At 41.0% G+C, this 17,805-nt stretch overlaps 1 protein-coding gene across 6 annotated transcripts in view; it reads left to right on the forward strand.

Annotated features, from left to right (window-relative positions):
* Positions 1-17,805, forward strand: part of Grik1 (glutamate ionotropic receptor kainate type subunit 1) — a 383,311-nt gene that overhangs the window by 326,364 nt on the left and 39,142 nt on the right. For 3 of the 6 annotated variants that reach the window (XM_032900471.1, XM_032900473.1, XM_032900475.1), the window contains exons 9-13: positions 1,441-1,485; positions 6,440-6,553; positions 8,559-8,762; positions 9,571-9,794; positions 15,321-15,439. In XM_032900471.1, coding sequence (XP_032756362.1) covers positions 1,441-1,485; positions 6,440-6,553; positions 8,559-8,762; positions 9,571-9,794; positions 15,321-15,439 — 706 coding nt within the window. The remainder of the gene's footprint in view (positions 1-1,440; positions 1,486-6,439; positions 6,554-8,558; positions 8,763-9,570; positions 9,795-15,320; positions 15,440-17,805) is intronic. The other 3 variants (XM_032900472.1, XM_032900474.1, XM_032900476.1) reach the window with 1 other exon arrangement.

Here is a 17,805-nt window from a genome sequence, read left to right on the forward strand (position 1 = left end):
TAAAAGATTAGGAAGGTACAAAGCAATTACCTGGGCATCAGAACTCCATAGATCAATACATTTTCATATGACAGTGGTAATGTGGTACTCAATATAAAAAAAGCACTCGGAAACAGCTAATTCCATGCTTAATTTCAAATGCTTGGTTTTATTTTTTAATACAAGGTAACATTTCCTTATCTGTTTCATTGTTTCCTGGGACACATTTTTTTCTCCCTTGGCAGATTATAACTGCCCTTTTCCTGCACACCCTATCCCTAAGCACTGTTAATCACTTAGTCTAGATGGTATAGAAGGCTATCAGGGGTGTTGAGATGTTTGAGAACAACAACTAGCTCACAGCTTTGAGAGTACACGCGTATGTGCGTTTCCTATCTCAAGAATGCTGCTTCTTCTCCTTCTCCCTGCTTTGAGCATCACTCTGCTGGGTTCCTCTGCTGGTTTAACAGAGCCCAAAGCAGCTACCTGCGTCCATATTTGTGCATGGGACCTGGGCCAGAGGGAACAAAGAAGAATGTCTCTTATAACCTAAAAGCTTATGGTGACTTAAGAGAGCGTATCTGCTTCTCTAGGCCCACTCCTTTCCTCCTTTTTGGCTCCTCTGAGTGTGTAGAAGGACAAAGAAAAGCTCCTAAGGGAATGCCTTTCCTTGGCTCAGACAGGCAATAAAGTAAAGAGAATGCACTGTGGTGTGTCGTCACCTATTGATATGCACATCGACATTATGCACATTGAATTGCAGTTTTCCCAACGAACGCAAAATCCAAATAGACGAAAGTATTTTCTATTTGTCTCTTGTCTCTTCAACCTTTGCAATGCCTTGTTTCTTCAGGTAACTTGGCCTCAGTTCCTGAGATTGCTGGTTGAGTCTTGAAGGCAGTGGGAAAAGCTAACATGTCCCTCGGGATCCAAGGGAAGACACGCCCACACTCCCCATGCCAGCTCCACAGGCGAACCATGATCAAATGTCTATCCATGCTCTGCAGCCAGCTCTCTATTCTCTGCAGACTCATAATCAAAGATACATCATGCAGCATGTTTCTCTGTATAGCTCAGGAAGCGTGTGTATGTCTGTCTGTGTGTGTGTGTGTGTGTGTGTGTGTGTGTGTGTGTGTGTGTGGAATGACTGATTTTTGTTTTTACCATGAATTCTTTTTAACAGCTCTCTTAGAGCATGGTGACTATCCTGTAACCCTGCAGCATACTGGTGAACATTCTCAAGGGCTTCCGTTTACTTTATGCTGTGTGAAAAGAGCATGTAACTTCCATGACACCCAGCCTTCCCTTTCCTTTCCTTGTCATACCTATTGTTGGTCTTTATATGAATTAAAATGCAAAATCCCAAATAAGAGGTGAGGAGTGTGATGAAGACTATGTATGTCACGGTTCCCTGCTGCATTTTAATTAAGTGTGTTTTTATTTTTCCCTCTGAAACCCCAGGCCTCTGGTGAAGTGTCTAAACACTTGTATAAAGTGTGGAAGAAGGTTTGTACCCTGACAACAACTGCAGGACACTTGGGGTGGGGTGGCTGCACGCTACCAGTCTTACCAAGCCAGGGGCTTCCCAGCTGCATGCAGATTGGGAGGGGAGGAACTCCATAAAAGGGAGGGGGCAGGGAGACAGAGTGTGTTCACGTCTGACACACCAACCTTATCAGAAATTGGAAGTACACAATTAATGGGCTAATGATTGATGGGTGGGTAAATAATTCTTTCCCCCTACATGAACTGGAATGATCAGTGTCTGCAGAGACTGTGAGGAGGTAACAGTGACGAACACAGACAGAGGCCCATTTATAGATCTTCTCAAACCACGAAATACCTCCCCTAAGGGTAATGAAAACAACATGGTTGGATCCATCAGACTAGGCAGATGGACTCAGGCCTCTGCGGGCAAGGACACTTTCCTCAATGTCGCCCAACTGTGAAATATGGGCCATTTTCAGAAACTCCCCTTTCTCATGAGCTGTCTTTGTGTTATCAGGGTGTACTGTCTTGACATTTATTTTAGAGCTAGTTTCCAGAGGACAAATCAACGGAGAACTTTTCAAGGGAAATGAGATTATCCTGTAAGTTTCAGGACCCACTACTTCATAGCTCCCTATACGGGATCACACTGCCAGCGACTGTGCCCAGATTTACATAAGCAGATGTTACACACCTGAAAGAAAGGCTTGGTGAGGGAAGTGTCCCAGTGACAGGCACACTGCTGGCCTTTCTTCTCTCTCTCTCTCTCTCTCTCTCTCTCTCTCTCTCTCTCTCTCTCTCTCTCTCTCTCTCTCTCTCCTTAAAACCAGCTGCTAAAATTTCTTTTGATTGATGGATGGACTTTAAATTACTTCAGTTCGTTCAGCTTGAACGGTTCCTCAGACTCACTTCCGCCTTTCAATTGATTGGCCGAGTCACAGAAATTGTAAACAGTTTCTACTAGTGGCCAAAAATCTCAACATCCCCGTGTGTGTGTGTGTGTGTGTGTGTGTGTGTGTGTGTGTGTGTGTGTGTATGTGTGTGCCTGGTTGCATGCACGCAGCCATTTTAGATTCTATGTTTCTGTGACTCTAAAATAGACCCTAATGACTCTCTCTTAAAATTGCCTATTTCGTCGCGTTTTAAAAGTCTGAATAATATTCTCTGGGCATTCATTCATAAATACTTCCCAGATACCAAATGGCTACTTCCTCATGCCAATTTAGACAATGAAAGAAGGCCTTTGCTTCACAGTCTGAAAATTGATGTTCTGCTTCCTAGAGTTATTCCTCCCTGGTTGCCGAGCAAGACCAACCATAAGGCCAACATCTGGACATCTGGTTAACTGCACAGCTCTGTCCAGCAAGCACGTTTCAGTGCATCACAGAGTCCCACCTCGTCGGAGACACTGGCTTGCTGATAACACGTCCATTTATTTCAATTAAGAAGTAAAGTCAGGGCAGAAGCCTGGCCTTTTCTTGACTCTTGTTCTGGGTTTGTCTTTATTGGAACCACTTCTGCAGGAAAGCAGGCAGGAAGATTATCATCTCTCCCTGGTCATACAGAGAAAGATCTGTGCTCTCAGGGCTTGGAGAGGTATCTGACTTCAGGACAGTAACAATGGTCTCTCCACACCTTGCTTACCCCTCTATTTCTGATGGAAGACAAAGAGATGGGAGCAAAGCAGGAGAAGACATTTGTCTACAGTCTAAAGTTTTATTATAGAAGAGAATTTTACAGCAGCATTCAATAATACCGTTTTTAAAGATGAAAAATAGTTAAACACACACTTAACATTAATAAAAGTAAGATTTAAAATACATCCTGCTTTTAAAAATGCCTAAGTCCATAAGCATATTCTCTAATACTTGATTGGAACTCAATTGTGTACTTCTCGGTGCCTATGTCAATGTTTAATTGAAATTATGCCCAGGACCCACGTTGAACATAGTCTTCCTAAACAGTACAGCCTTCGGATAAGAATGAATGGACCAATATGTTTAACTTGATGTGTGTCTCCTAGAAGCCAAGGTTCTGCTCAAAAAGCATTTAAGAAGGGAAGGTTAGAAAGGATAAGTCCAACTTCTCAGGAGTATGCCTCACAGAAGCAAACAGAGGCTCTCCCATCAACAGTGTGACTACACACCTCATCACGAGAAGCCCTGAAAGTTCCGAAGGGTTCCCAAGGGTGCTGGCCCAGATCCCATCTTCCATCTTTCGGTATCCTCTCTGCAAACAGTTGCTTCACCCAGTGTTCCACTCACCTCCATTCATCTCTTTACTTATCCAACAAATTAACCCTGATTTGTATGAAGGAGAGAAATAGTGTGTGTGTGTGTGTGTGTGTGTGTGTGTGTGTGTGTGTGTGTGAATGCACTGTAGTTCTTAGAAATTTCTCAAAGAATGTATATCTCTAAGAAGGTACCTGGCAAGCTAATGCTGACATTAGGGAGTCAATCAAAGCAAACAAAGGTGGGAAGGCCCTATCATGTGCACATGGGGTAAATTTTTTAACTGTTTTTAAAAAAAATCACTTTGGGCTAGAGAGATTCCTCGGTGGTTTCGGAGAACTTGCTGGCCTTCCGGAGGACTGGAGTTCTACTCCCAACATTCACATCAAGATGCTCACAACTGCTAAGGGGAGTCTGACTCCCTCCTCTGGCCCCAGAAGGCACTCTCTCCCCCACACTGAAAACATTCCTAGAGACACAGGTACACGCAAATGAGTCTTTAAAACTAATTCTAAAAGCATTTTCCTCCCCATTTGGCTGATGATCAAACTGAGGCACAGAGGGCTTCATCCACTCTCCAAGGTCACATAGCCAGTAAACTGCTAAGTTACATATAAGATATAAACAAAAGGACTTAGGTATCAAGCACAGATCTCCCCTACCCATGTGAACTTGTCTAAATGCTGGAAACATAGGCGTCCCTGATTTTCATAGCGCATTTCCTTTAAGGTTTCTGAATTTAAAAAGAAATGATCACTACCGATTCCATATTGCTTCCTGTGGTGAGCTTGAAGAAGCTGCTGGGGAGGGCATTTACATGTCTTGCATGATTATTCGTGCATCTCTTAACACACACAAGCACTTCTGCATCTGCCATCTCCTTTGATCTTCTCAGCATCCCTATAGTCTATAGAGAGGAAATTCAGGACAGGTAATCCCTGCTTAACGTCACACGGCCGCTGCCTGCCTATTTCTGTCTGACTTTGAAACACATCCCTTATCCAGAGTGTGGCAGTGAGTGAGTACAGGGCTGGGCCAAGTAGCTCAATTTTCCAAGCTCTTTACTGGGTCTTCTCAGATGCTAAGCAAATCCATGTATGGGTTTAGTATCCCTTAGCAGAATTTCTTGAGAACAGAAGAGTCTTGATTTCGTTTTTAACTTTGAGATATTTTCATTTGCGAAGTAAGATCTCTAAGGACGGACTCGAGTCTAACTAGACATTCAATTATATTGTGTATGCTGGTTAAAGAATTGGCCGTTTAAATTTAATTTTGTATTAATTCTTTGATGTGGCATACAAAACAATGGGTCTCATTGTGACAGTTTCATACATATATACAAGTATACTGTGTTCCCAACTCTCACTGTCTTGTTCTCCTCTCCCAATGGTTCCTTATCTCTCCCAAAATCGTCTCTGCTTACATGTCATGTAGGCATGCAAAATTCCACACACCTTACACAGTTAGCTGGAAAATGTCTTAAACATTGTTACTCCTCACCTCTGTTTTGACTCTGACACATCTACTAAGGTCAGGTGATTCTGGACAAGTTTGATTTGGGGCATCAGGAATGATCAATGTGTATTTAATAGGGCCAATCACATTAGCAGTGACCAGGCCACTGGAAGAATTGAAGACCATCTTTTTTAAGGGTAATAGAGTCTATTGAATACCAACAATCACCACTGACTCTCCGATATACATATATACATACACACACATATACATACATACATACATACACATATACATACATACATACACACACATACACATACATATATACATATATTCAATGAATCATAAAAGCTCTTTACTGGAAGAATCAATGATAAGAGTACACAAAAGACAGATAAGCAAGTAATAATTATGAAAGACATAGGGTGTTTAGGCAGAGGTACATACTGGGTCCTACTGGGGTGCATAAGAGGGACCCCTTCTCAGTATCCGTTCCTCAGTAAGGATGGGTCCTGAACTTTGCCAAGCCTTCATCCATGTAGTTTATCCCATGTGCCTTCCTTTTTCCAATTCCAAGTCCCTCCAACACCCACCCTTCCCTTCCCATCCCAGCAATCACATTCTGAAGGAACTGGTGTTGACTCTAGTCACATGATGTTTGATGCCATCAGAATGTAATGAGGGTAGAAGTGTTTGTCTGCTGCTGTGTATTGTGTCCCCCAATGTTCACAGCTGTACTTGACACAAGGACATAGGTGCTCGACAAATACACTACAGAGGGAAAATCTCATAATCACTTACTCCAAAAAATTAACTTTTAAAAACAGCAATGAGCTTAATAATTGAAAGGAAACATTTCAAGCTATTGTGGTGGCAGCTTTAACCCCAGAACTTGGGAGGTTGAGGCTGGTAGGTCTCTGAGTTCAAGGCCAGCCTGGTCTTCAAAGCCAGTTCTGGCCAGAGCTTCACAGAGAAACCCTGTCTCAAAATAATAATGATGATATGATGATGATGATAATTTTATTATTATAATATTATTATATAAACCGATTGATTAACTAAAAAACAAAATGCCTCCTGCACCTATCTTAAATAGCTCAGATTTAAGCTTCTACACCCCCATCATTCTATGGTATCACTCCTTTATCAAGTAGTCTCCACTGTGAGGCACTCGTGTCCCAGGGTGTAAGCGTTGGTCCCATTCCTGGTATAGTGGGCCCTCTGTTTAACCTAAATGCTGTTGCAGGCAGCAGGCAGCCTCTGACGTCCTGTGTTCTGTGCAGATTGGGATTTGGAACTCCAACAGTGGGCTGAACATGACGGATGGCAACAGAGACAGGTCCAACAATATCACGGACTCGCTGGCTAACCGCACGCTCATTGTCACCACTATTCTGGTAAGCTGTGAAGTTCCGGCCTTTTATCCACACTCCCACAGACCTAAAACGATCCTTCCTCTGTCTTTTCCAGGCTGGCAAGGCTCCCTGCATATGTCTATATTTTAAAATACATATGCTAAAAGCATTCATCCGTACGTGCTTAAAGGAGTGGAATGTGAGCGCTTGAAACCTCTCCACAGACTCTTCGTCTTTCTAGACTCTCAGCTCCATTCTTCCCTTGCTCAGCCCATCCATGGCTACTTTTGTCCCCTGCCTGCTGAACTGCTGGTTGGTTTGACTTTAGAAAAAGACCAGGGAAGGGGATTCAGGGGGGAAGCAAGTGAGGTTGTTTCCTGTGACCCCTGTATGTCCATCAATGGTTTTGTCCATGTCTTTCCATAAGCTCATTTCCTGCACTGTCTATTGCCATACACCTACGTTCCAGCTTCATGGGACTGTGGTGACACTCCCATCTCCTCTTTGTCTCTATCCTGGATCTTCCTAGGGTCCAGGTATAACAGGTCCCTGAACACTGTTTCCATTCTTACTCCCATTGGCTCCTCTCCATTGGCTCATACCTCTAGAAAGAACTCTTGTATCAACTGACCCCATTGCAATCCTGATCTTATTTCCAGGTAGCCACTGAGTGCTAGCTGGCCTCTCTCTCTCTTCCTTTCTTTTCCCATGGGAACTAAGTAGGCCCAATCCACTGTGAACTCTGCGTTTTAGGGCTTTGTGATGCTCACCTGTTTTTCTTTGAAGTTGCCTTGTTAAACTTACTCACCTAAAGTAAACCTGATTTTTATTCGTGCTTCCTTCTGGCTGTCACTTTTGCTGCAACCACCTTATGGAAACGGGTTTTGGAGGGAGAAGTGTCTTGTTTTACTTTTTGTTTTTGACAAAATTCATTGTGTAGACCTGGCTGCCCTAGAACTCCCCTAGCTAGACCAGGCTGGCTTCAAACCTGCCTCTGCCTCCCATGCTAGGATTAAACAGGCACATGCCACTCTGGGCAGTAACTTTCTATTGCATTGGCTTGAGCCAACTGTCACTTTCCTAGAGGAGGAGCCTCCATACACAGGGCACCACATCAGTAAAGTAATTATTATAACGGTATAAAACAAAACTAACTCAAGGGAGAATTAGTAAGTTTACAGATGTGTGGTAGGAAGGCAGCCATTACTCATAAGATAGGGTTTATATGTAAGCGTCTAGGGAAGTATCATATTTGAGGCCCAAGGTGATTTCATATAAGACTATAAGACTGATAAAAGACCGAAACCCTGGAAACAGGCAAGCAGTATGCAGAGAAAGTAAGACTGTAATTGACAAAGTTAAGAATAGAACAGGGAGGAGAGAAGGGGGTGGGGACTGAAATCATCAGGTAAAGCAAATACACAAATAAATTAATGAAGAAAAAATAAACCTTTAAAGATTTCTTGAAAAATCCTGTGTGAAATGTTAATATAAATGTTAATTAAAATAAGAACTTCTTCTGAAATGCAAATTACATTTCCCAAGGAAGGAGAAAAATCAGAATGTTTAGCATACATGATGTTTGGAAAATGAAAGACTTCTATGTGCTGGTCTTCATTTCTCCTTTATAAATAGACAGCCATAAACCAAAGCCTAAGGCATGTGGACTCCTACACAGGAAACCCAGGCACGGTCACACCTGAAGGAGGATGTGGGACCCAAGTGTCTGCTGAGATTTTCTATCTCCTCAGATTCAAAATTCGAACATAATTATGTCTCTGTCACACTATCCACTAATCCTCTCTCCTACCACCACAGTGAAAGAAAAAGCTGCCATCTAAAAAGGCAGGAAAGAAAGAAAAATATAGGATGGCGTTTGTAACAGTGCTTTCTGTAACAAGTTTAGCAGAAACGGGAATGTAAGCAACTGACTTCCATACTTTCCACTCCTAAAACTCACCTTCCAATGTGACACGTCTTCCGGCACTGACAGAACACATTCCTTTTCATGATAACGGATCTTCCACACCTGGTTTGTTTCACTTAGGAAGAGCCCTACGTGATGTACAGGAAATCCGATAAGCCCCTGTATGGAAACGACAGGTTTGAAGGATATTGCCTGGATCTGCTGAAAGAACTGTCCAATATCCTGGGTTTTCTTTACGATGTTAAACTGGTTCCTGACGGCAAATACGGAGCGCAGAATGACAAAGGGGAATGGAATGGGATGGTGAAAGAACTCATCGACCACGTAAGCAGCGACACATCTGACCGTTTGAAAAAAATGTTCTAAGGGCAGAAGTAAAAGGAGGAAAAGAGAGTTAATTCCGTTTCAGAAGAAAGGTTTTTTTTGTATTTCATGGTTTTTAGAAACACACACATTTCTTAAAGGAAAAATAAAATAACCTAGATAGAAAGTTTGCCCGATTTGGAAGGGTGGATAAAAATAAAAGTTGAGGGTTAAAATTTATACATTCACCCTTTATGCCAATGAGTAAGCCTGAGAGGTTTCCAATTAAATCAAGAATTCTAGGACCTGGGACTTTGGGACTCAGAGAAAAATCTCACCTTGTCACCTTATATTAGACCAAACTTTTCCTTCCTCTCTTCTCTAACATGCCCTTGGTAAAGACATTATCTGGTAATTTTAGTTTATGAATGACAATCCTCTCTCGCCTCTTCTCTTCTCTTCTCTTCTCCTCTCTTCTCCTCTCTCTCTTCTCCTCTCTCTCTTCTCCTCTCCTCTCCTCTCCTCTCCTCTCCTCTTCTCTCTCTCTCTCTCTCTCTCTCTCTCTCTCTCTCTCTCTCTCTCTTTCTCTTGTGTGCACAATCTCAGTGTGTGGATTCTGTGGGGATGAGTATGCACATTACATGGACCCTCACCCCCACCCTTCCATACTTTCTCATTTCTCTTTGATAATAAATACTATATTATAAATAAAATTAGCTCATGCTAGACACTTTATGCACAAAACGCCCTTGTAGTTGAGATTAGGAAGTAGAGATGCTCAGGAGAAGGCTAGTCACTTGCAGCTGACCATTGGCACTTGCTTTTACAGAGAGCTGACCTCGCAGTGGCCCCTCTCACCATCACATACGTACGGGAGAAAGTCATTGACTTCTCCAAGCCCTTCATGACCCTGGGCATTAGCATCCTTTACCGGAAGCCCAATGGAACCAACCCGGGTGTCTTCTCCTTCCTCAACCCCCTATCTCCGGACATTTGGATGTACGTGCTTCTCGCCTGCCTAGGAGTCAGTTGTGTACTGTTTGTGATTGCAAGGTAAGTTTGGGAATACTGACTTCATGACAGTGGTCTGGCAGTCACAGGTGTCAAAATTCACAGTTTGGAAGTGCAATTTTATTTTTGTTCATTGTTGCTTTTTCTCTGTGTTTCTATAGAAAGCTGTTACATGCATTGACAGCTAATTATCCATAAAGATACATTTTTAAAGGAAGAAGACAGTCCTTTTCAGTAATTTAACTTTTCCCATACTTCAGTTCACATGAGATTACTATTTGTCCCATTTTTCCGTGGAATAGAGGACAAAAAAAGCAATGGTTCAACTGGATAGCTAAAATGTTACTAAACTAATAATGAAATTGTTTTAAGATATTTTGTTCAGGAATAATTGAATAAGCCAAACAGAAAAACAAGGTAGCTGGGAATCACCACAGCAATAAAAAAAAAACATGGAAAGAAAGATGCCGAGGCCCTTAAGGATCAAGGAAAACACTTTCAAATTTCTGTGAGGTTCTCCTTTAAAATCATTAGAAGGTAAATAAGAAAACTGAGGAAGTAACACTGAAAAGAAATTACATTGTGGAAGTTTAATTGATTGATGATTGGCTGATTGACTGATTGACTGGCTGATTACTGTGTTGCTTCTATTCTGGAGATGGAGTGTAGGGCCCCATGTGTGCTTAGCAAGCCCTCCACCACTTAGCTACATCCTCCTCTGGCCATTATAAAAGCTTCATGATACTCTGGAAGTGTTTCAATCTAAGCTTTATCTCTCAAGATTAAACTCTGTCCTTTATATGAAACCATTATACTTTATACAAGTCTTCCAGAGCCTTTTACTTTCCTCAGTAGAACATATATCTAAATGCCTTTGATACTGAATTTGAAATGACTATTTTATTTTTCTATTCCTCTTAAAACCTTTGATAGCTTCAGATAAAGTATGTTTGAAAAAAAATTACTTCTTTATGTCATGTTCGTGTTTTCAATCTTTTTCACCTTTCAACAAAAGTTGGTAATTTTTTCCCCTAATCAGTTTTTGTCTTCTCTCCAGGGATTTATAAGGGAAATATCTCTTCGTGGTAGCTCTTTGTCCATTGTCCATTGTCCAGTTTTGATTAATACCTGGTAACTTCTCCCCAGCAGAATTACAAAGAATGCTTGGGAAAATACCCAAGCAGGAAACATGCAGAAGATCTACAAGGCAGAGTCCAGTGGAATAAGTGACCTCTGAGTGTGGCTATTTAAGCTTTCAAAGGGACTAAAGTCTGAGTGTTCTCAACATATTGTAATATGTGCTATTGCCAAGTCTCGAATTTTGTTTTCTGAAATAGTGGTCAAAATTCTCTTTACACACATGCACATGCACACACATGTACACACATTATCAACTTCAAATTTTTTTCAGTCATGTCGCAGTCAAGGACCATGTTCAAGATAATTTTAAAAAAATCCTTGAAAATAATTTTCTAATTATTGACCTTTGGAGATTTTTCACAGTTTCCAGGTGAAGTTATATTGACCTGGGAGAGCCATAAAGTAATGAAGTACCCTCTCATGAGGAACAGGCTACAATGGGTTGACTTGTCCCATTTTTCTACCCCTAACGAAGCAATGAAAAAGACAGAGGGCGATAAAAATGTGAGTTTTCAAATCCTGAGTCCAGGGTTTCTTCAAACATTAATGCTCATAAATGAATCAAGCAAGGTAATGTTAGTGGAAACGTCCGTTGCTTACTCTAGCAAAATTGGCCAAAGTTATCGGAAGGTTACAGTATGTGAGCTAGTTCAGAAGCCCTCACAAGCACACAGACTGAGGGGACCCTATTGCACTGCCTCACAACTGTGACTTTTGCTCTCCTTATATTTGTCATCAGGATATGTCAGGAAGTGGGACATTCAGAATATTCCCACACTTAGTCTTGTCCACTTTCTCATAAGCTCTTGGTGACCCCCAGTCTGCATTTGAGACTCAATACCGTATCACCTACACCTTTGATTCTATCCTCATCCTACATTGTAGCACCACTAAGTGCAAGCTCAAAATCAAACAGCCCCAGCCAGTTAAGCAGATGCTTATTCTCCTTTCCTTCCCATCTTCATAATTTGAGACCATAAAGTAGGTCTCTCTGCACCAATAAGGTGAGATGCAACGCAGTTTTAGTTGCTATCCCAGTGGCTTGCCCTCAAACCCGGTAACAAAGAAATGAAAATCAGCTAATGTCATAATCACTCTTTGATCTAAAGAAGCTTTCAGATTTGTGTTGTGAAGAATATCCTTTTGCGTTTTCTTAAAGTGAAAAAACACAGCCCAATCCAGCATTTAAGCTAACACCCTCACTAAATAAATCCCTAAAAGTCATTTGTTGAACTGAATAAAATCTACAAAGTTATAAAACATCAATGGAACAAAATAAGGAAAACCATAGAAAATGACAGTGAAGCATGACTAATGTGACTGTTAGTGCTTTGGTTTGGCAGTCGATTCTAAAAATATTTAGTTCCAAGGAATTGGGTTTCTGGTAAACATAAGGCTGAACCGGGCCAAACTTCCACATACAGGGCTTGCTTCCATTGGTGACTTGCATTTCTCTTCCTAACATGAAGCTTTTAAAGTTGGCATTCAGCAAAAGATAAAAGCCAGGAGAAAGAAGGATCCCTTGACAGCAGATTCTAAGGTAACAAAGCCAATGGTTGATGACAATTTCAAGCAGATCTCGCCCCATCGAAATCAACTGGTCTTTCTATCTTCAAAGCAACCAGTGTCTGTCAACAATGAGAAATAGACAATCCCCTCAATTAGAAAAGTTTGCAGTGAGGAATATTTTGCAACTTTTCGTTTATTGTAAAATTTGCTTTATCTGAACCCTAACCTAAAGTGAGAAGTTTGCATGTATAAATCCTCTAGAGTCATTATGGTGCATCTTGTTAAAATGTTTTCTTTTGAAACAAGGAAGGTCTTTCTATGCAACCCAGGCTGTCCTTTAACTTCCTGTGGAGACAGAGTAGCCTCAAACTAGAAGCAATCCTCTTGCTGCAGCATCTTGGGATGCTAGAATTATGGTCAGCATCACAATGACCATGAAAAAAAACACCACTATCTACACAAGTTTTCACATAGGTTCTAAACACACTTGTCCCTTTCTCGTGGTCCTGACACTAAGTACTGACCTATTGAGGGTCATCTGGGATAGTGATTTTTAGATGGCCATTCCTGCAGACCGTATATTGGTCTTTCCCTTGACCTCCTGGTGCTGACATGCTGTACTGTGTCACTGGGCTATATTAAGCAGGATTTAGGATCCTCAAAGGGAAGTATCTGCACCCTATACAACAAGTGTGTGTTTCTATTACACCAAAAGCCAGTGTCTTACAGCATAGCCTCTCATCATTTAATATTCCTCAGTTCACATGTTTCCCTGGTCATTCTGAATCCTGGAGACAAAGAACCAGCAACTTCCTTAAGAGCTGAGATGTGTGCTGACATTTAGACTGTTTTCCTTTGCTCTACAGAAAGCCAATTAATTGCTCACAAGTATTAAAGTGTAGAACATGGAGGGAACACTGACAGCAGCATTTCAAGGACATGTGCTCACAGATCAGAGTATATTTAATGAGTAAACAACAGGGTATCGGGGACTGGTGGTTTCCAGGCTTTATGGTCTATTTGAAAAGCCCGTATTCTTGAATGCATAATCCTCCTAATTTATTGCAATTAATATTTTAAAGTTACTGTACCAGTGATGATGATATTGTTTAAGTAACAGCATCTTTATTCTGCATGCTGTTTCAATTATTAGGTTCATTAATACCGGTATTCGTCCTTTCAGCTCAGCAAACTACTATAGTTATGAGAGTGTGTAAATTCAAAACTTAATTATACTCTTACAACAGTAATTAAAATGCATTGGCATGGCACCGTCAATTAAAGCTATGTTCATAAGCTCACAGCAACCTGTGTGGTGTGCCATGCAGCTTGAGAGAAGCCACAGGAAAGAGTTGGATGATATTATGGTGGGATAAATGACCAGGCTGTTATCCTAATGCCCCTAAGACTCCATGGGAAGACACTGCACACTTTGCAGAAGATGTCCAGGGCTTTAGAGAGCATTTTTCATTAAGAGAAACCATCTTCCCAGTTCCTTGTACATGATTCACAGCGTGTCCGGCTTCTCGCTGTACATAATATATTCCCCTTAAGCCCAGTTCTTCCTGATGCATCCGCAACCTGCTATTGTTTATTGCTGAAGCCTTATGGCTTGGAGAGCATCCGTATGTTCTCATTGATGTTATGGTATTTTAACATTGCACTAACAATCCTTTTTGCCTTAAAAAGACCCAGCAGCAAATGGCAAAGCTTCCAGTGCTATGAATCACTGCATTTTAAATTATTACAGATTAATTTGATGAACATCTGGCAATGTTAAAAAATATGACACACACACACACACACACACACACACACACACACACACCATACACTTTACTAGGGTAGCTCTCTAAAATACCCCTAGAGCTGGTGCCTCAACTGGATTACAACGGTCAGACTGATACCTAGAAAAACAGAAAGGACTAAAATTGTAATCCGTTCCTTAAATTATCGTTTTAAAATGCTACTTCTAAATATCTAAATTTCCCCATTTTACAAAGAGGTAAACTGAGGGCAAAGAAATCAAATCAAAGGTTCTTTGTGTTGATTTCCTCGATGATTCATTGTATTTCCAGAAACTTATTACCCATGGCCCCTTGCAGGTAGAGCGATAATAATGTCATAGAAAACATTTCACACCTAACCAGAGTTGGTGATTATTTACAAGACTGCAGGGCATAATTTAGAAAACAATTCAATTAAAAATAAATTAAAAGGAAAACATGAATTTCTAATTTCCTACTCTAAGCCTTGGAGTTAATGCATATATATATATATATATATATATATATATATACACACACACACACACACACACACACACACACACACACACACACACACACCTGGACTATGATTCTTCCAAATTTAAACTTTGTCTTTTCTTTAAAGGATTAAGGCTTACATTTCTATATAGTATCCTTGAAATAAGAGATATATGGCCCCCAAATCCAGTCCTTCTCTTGGTTCAGCTTGGTTTTGATTTTGGTTCTATTATTCCTGTATCATTTGTGAAGTATCAGCAGCATAATAGTTTAACTGTGTAACCCCTATGCGTTCCATGCTGCTCTTGTTGCCCCTTGCTGTAGTGAAATCTTGGGGTGAGAAATCCTTTCTTTATGGTTATTCAGTTGCTCAGTAGAACAGAAATAAATGAAAACAGAAGAGTTCGATAGACATGGGTTAGAGGAGTGTGATCCTAGCTGCCAACAGGTTCGATCCGGAAGCGGAAAGCTGATGGCAAACACCGGCCCAGGAACTTTTGCATTCAGTCCACCAGAGCCGGAAGTGGCTATACAAGGTTTTCACTCCTATTGCTCCTGCTCCATCGTCGGGTTTCTGCATTGCTCAGGGGGGTTTGCTCTACTCCGTGCGTGTATCTGATGCTTATAAAATTGTTTCTGTTAACTATCGCAGGTTCACACCCTACGAGTGGTATAACCCCCACCCATGCAACCCCGACTCAGACGTGGTGGAAAACAATTTCACTTTGCTAAATAGTTTCTGGTTTGGAGTTGGAGCTCTCATGCAGCAAGGTACACCGGTTGCCCGTTTTATCACTTGCATCCCACAGTCTGCTGTCAGGCTTTCACGCTGGTAAACTCCACCTTGAAGCTAGATGGTAGAAAGAAACACGCAGGGATATACAATCGTAGCAATGGACTTTCTACTCCGCTCTCTAGACAAGGACAGAAATAGTCTAAACCGGACTTCCTTGCTAAGGACCTAAAAAGAGTGATTCTTTCAAGCAATGAACATAAATTTTCCTCCAAGTGGTGAAGAATAAGGAACCTATATTACTTATTCTCTCGCTGATGCAATCAAATAACTGAATAGAGGCAATGTAGGGAATAAAGGGTTGTAGTGACTTATAATTAAGAGCATAGGCAGATCAGGGGCGAAACACATGGCAACAGGAGCCTGGGGCAACTGTCATATTGTATCTTCAGTCAACAAATAGACCAATGAATGCTGTGCCCTAGTTTTTTATTATTATTATTATTATTATTATTATTATTATTACTACTACTACTATTATCTGCAACCTCAGCCTATAGAGTGGTGCTGCTTACACTCAGGGTCTAGCCTCTTCAGACAAACCTTCCTACAAACATCTTCATAAACATGTCAAGCGATGTGTCTCCTAGGTGACTCTAAGTCTTGTCAAGTTATCAGTGTAGGTTATCCATCACAAAACATTAGACTTTTGTTGAATAAAGGCATTTCCATAGACGGACATGCCCAACTTTCCCTTCTTAGCCATAACTTCGCAAGCCAAAGGTTTACTTGGAATGGAATTGAAATCCTTGGACGTTTGAATTCACTTGGATTCCTCCGGGTGATAACAGGATCTAGAACTTCCCCCTAATTGCCACTCAGACAAACCCTCCTGAAATTCATCTTAGCTGCCCAATAACTTTTTACACAATCCCCTTCAAACTGGTAACCATAGCAACAGTAAACTGTAGGGGTTGGAGACATAAAACTGAAACCAAAGAAATGTAATACATTTTACCTTGCTCTATGATTTCAGAGATTTTTGTTTTTGTTGTAGAGGAGGGAGAAGTTTTTTTTAACCTTTGGAATCTTGTATTTTGGGTTTTTCTTTAGCTTTGATTTCAAGCATATGGTCTGCCAAATAGTTCCAAGATTAAACACATCCATTTAAGACAGTCATAAGTCACAGATGCCGTTGTGTTTGGAATATCTTCCCATTTGACAATAAACTGGCAAGAGAAAACCCAACTGGGATATACATTAACCATGCTTGTGACTTGGAAGTCCACCTGACATTTTGGATTAGGTTGTTATAATATCATCTGAAATGTTTACAGTATGTGAATTCAACAAGCAGAGAGAGAGGAAACGAAGAGAAACAAAGAGGGAGCATGAATATATATGTTGGTCTTTGGTATAGAAATACCTCACAATTTAGGAAATTAATACATTCTCTTATAATTGTGCATAGTGGTGTGGAGATCATTCCATGGGTGTAGACACAACCAGATTTAGTAGAAACCACTTGCATTGAACTTGAAGCATACGACAGAGCTATGAATCCTGCAAGACATCCTGTTAGAGGCTGTGCCTTGATTTCCCAGCACATTTAATTCTTCAGGGTACTTATTACATGAGCAATTATTCTCAGAATAAAGGAGGCCGCCTCCCATCCCTACAACTTGCCCTCTTCAGCAATTGAATGATTAAACAAACCACAGGCTTCACTGACCATGCTGCAGGCCTATGCAGTTTTGTGCCTAATGTCACATCCCCAGTGTCCGCCTTTGAATCACTACTCACATATTTTTGGAGTTTACCAGCATCCACAGCAAACTGTGGGATGCAGTGTCCGTTAGTTACCATACCTTGGATACATGACAGTCAGCCCCAGCCAGACTCGGCTTGTATGGAAGAAGTTGACTAACATTTGTCAGGTGCAACAAGCATTCCCAAGTACAGCATTTATGACTGTTAGTGCATCTGCCCTTGGTACATGGCATTGGACCAGGTAGATACCCTCTGTTGTGCTCTCCCCCATGTGCAGGAGCCTGTCATTTTATTAAATTGGAAACCACTTTGCTGCATTTCTGTTTTAATGTGATGATCAGACTTTCTCTTTTCTACAGAGCCTGAGCAAAGTCTGGATCAGGATTGGCTGTCATGTCTGCCATAAAAGGCACTAAAGGGACTTCAGCAAGTATTATCTCATCCTGAGTATTTCCAGCGGTGTTTAACTCTACACAATTACCGTTCCCATGATGTCATCCTCTAGGATACTGAACATGCACAAATCATCTCTTTTTGAGGGAGGCCATTTTGAAATAATTCAGATAGCATTAAGAACTAATTAATTAATTAAGAAACTCCCTGAATTGCCTGAGATTTTTAAAGTTTTTTTTTT

This window comes from Rattus rattus, chromosome 4 (assembly GCF_011064425.1).
Source record: "Rattus rattus isolate New Zealand chromosome 4, Rrattus_CSIRO_v1, whole genome shotgun sequence".
In the NCBI taxonomy this organism is placed as follows: Eukaryota; Metazoa; Chordata; class Mammalia; order Rodentia; family Muridae; genus Rattus; species Rattus rattus.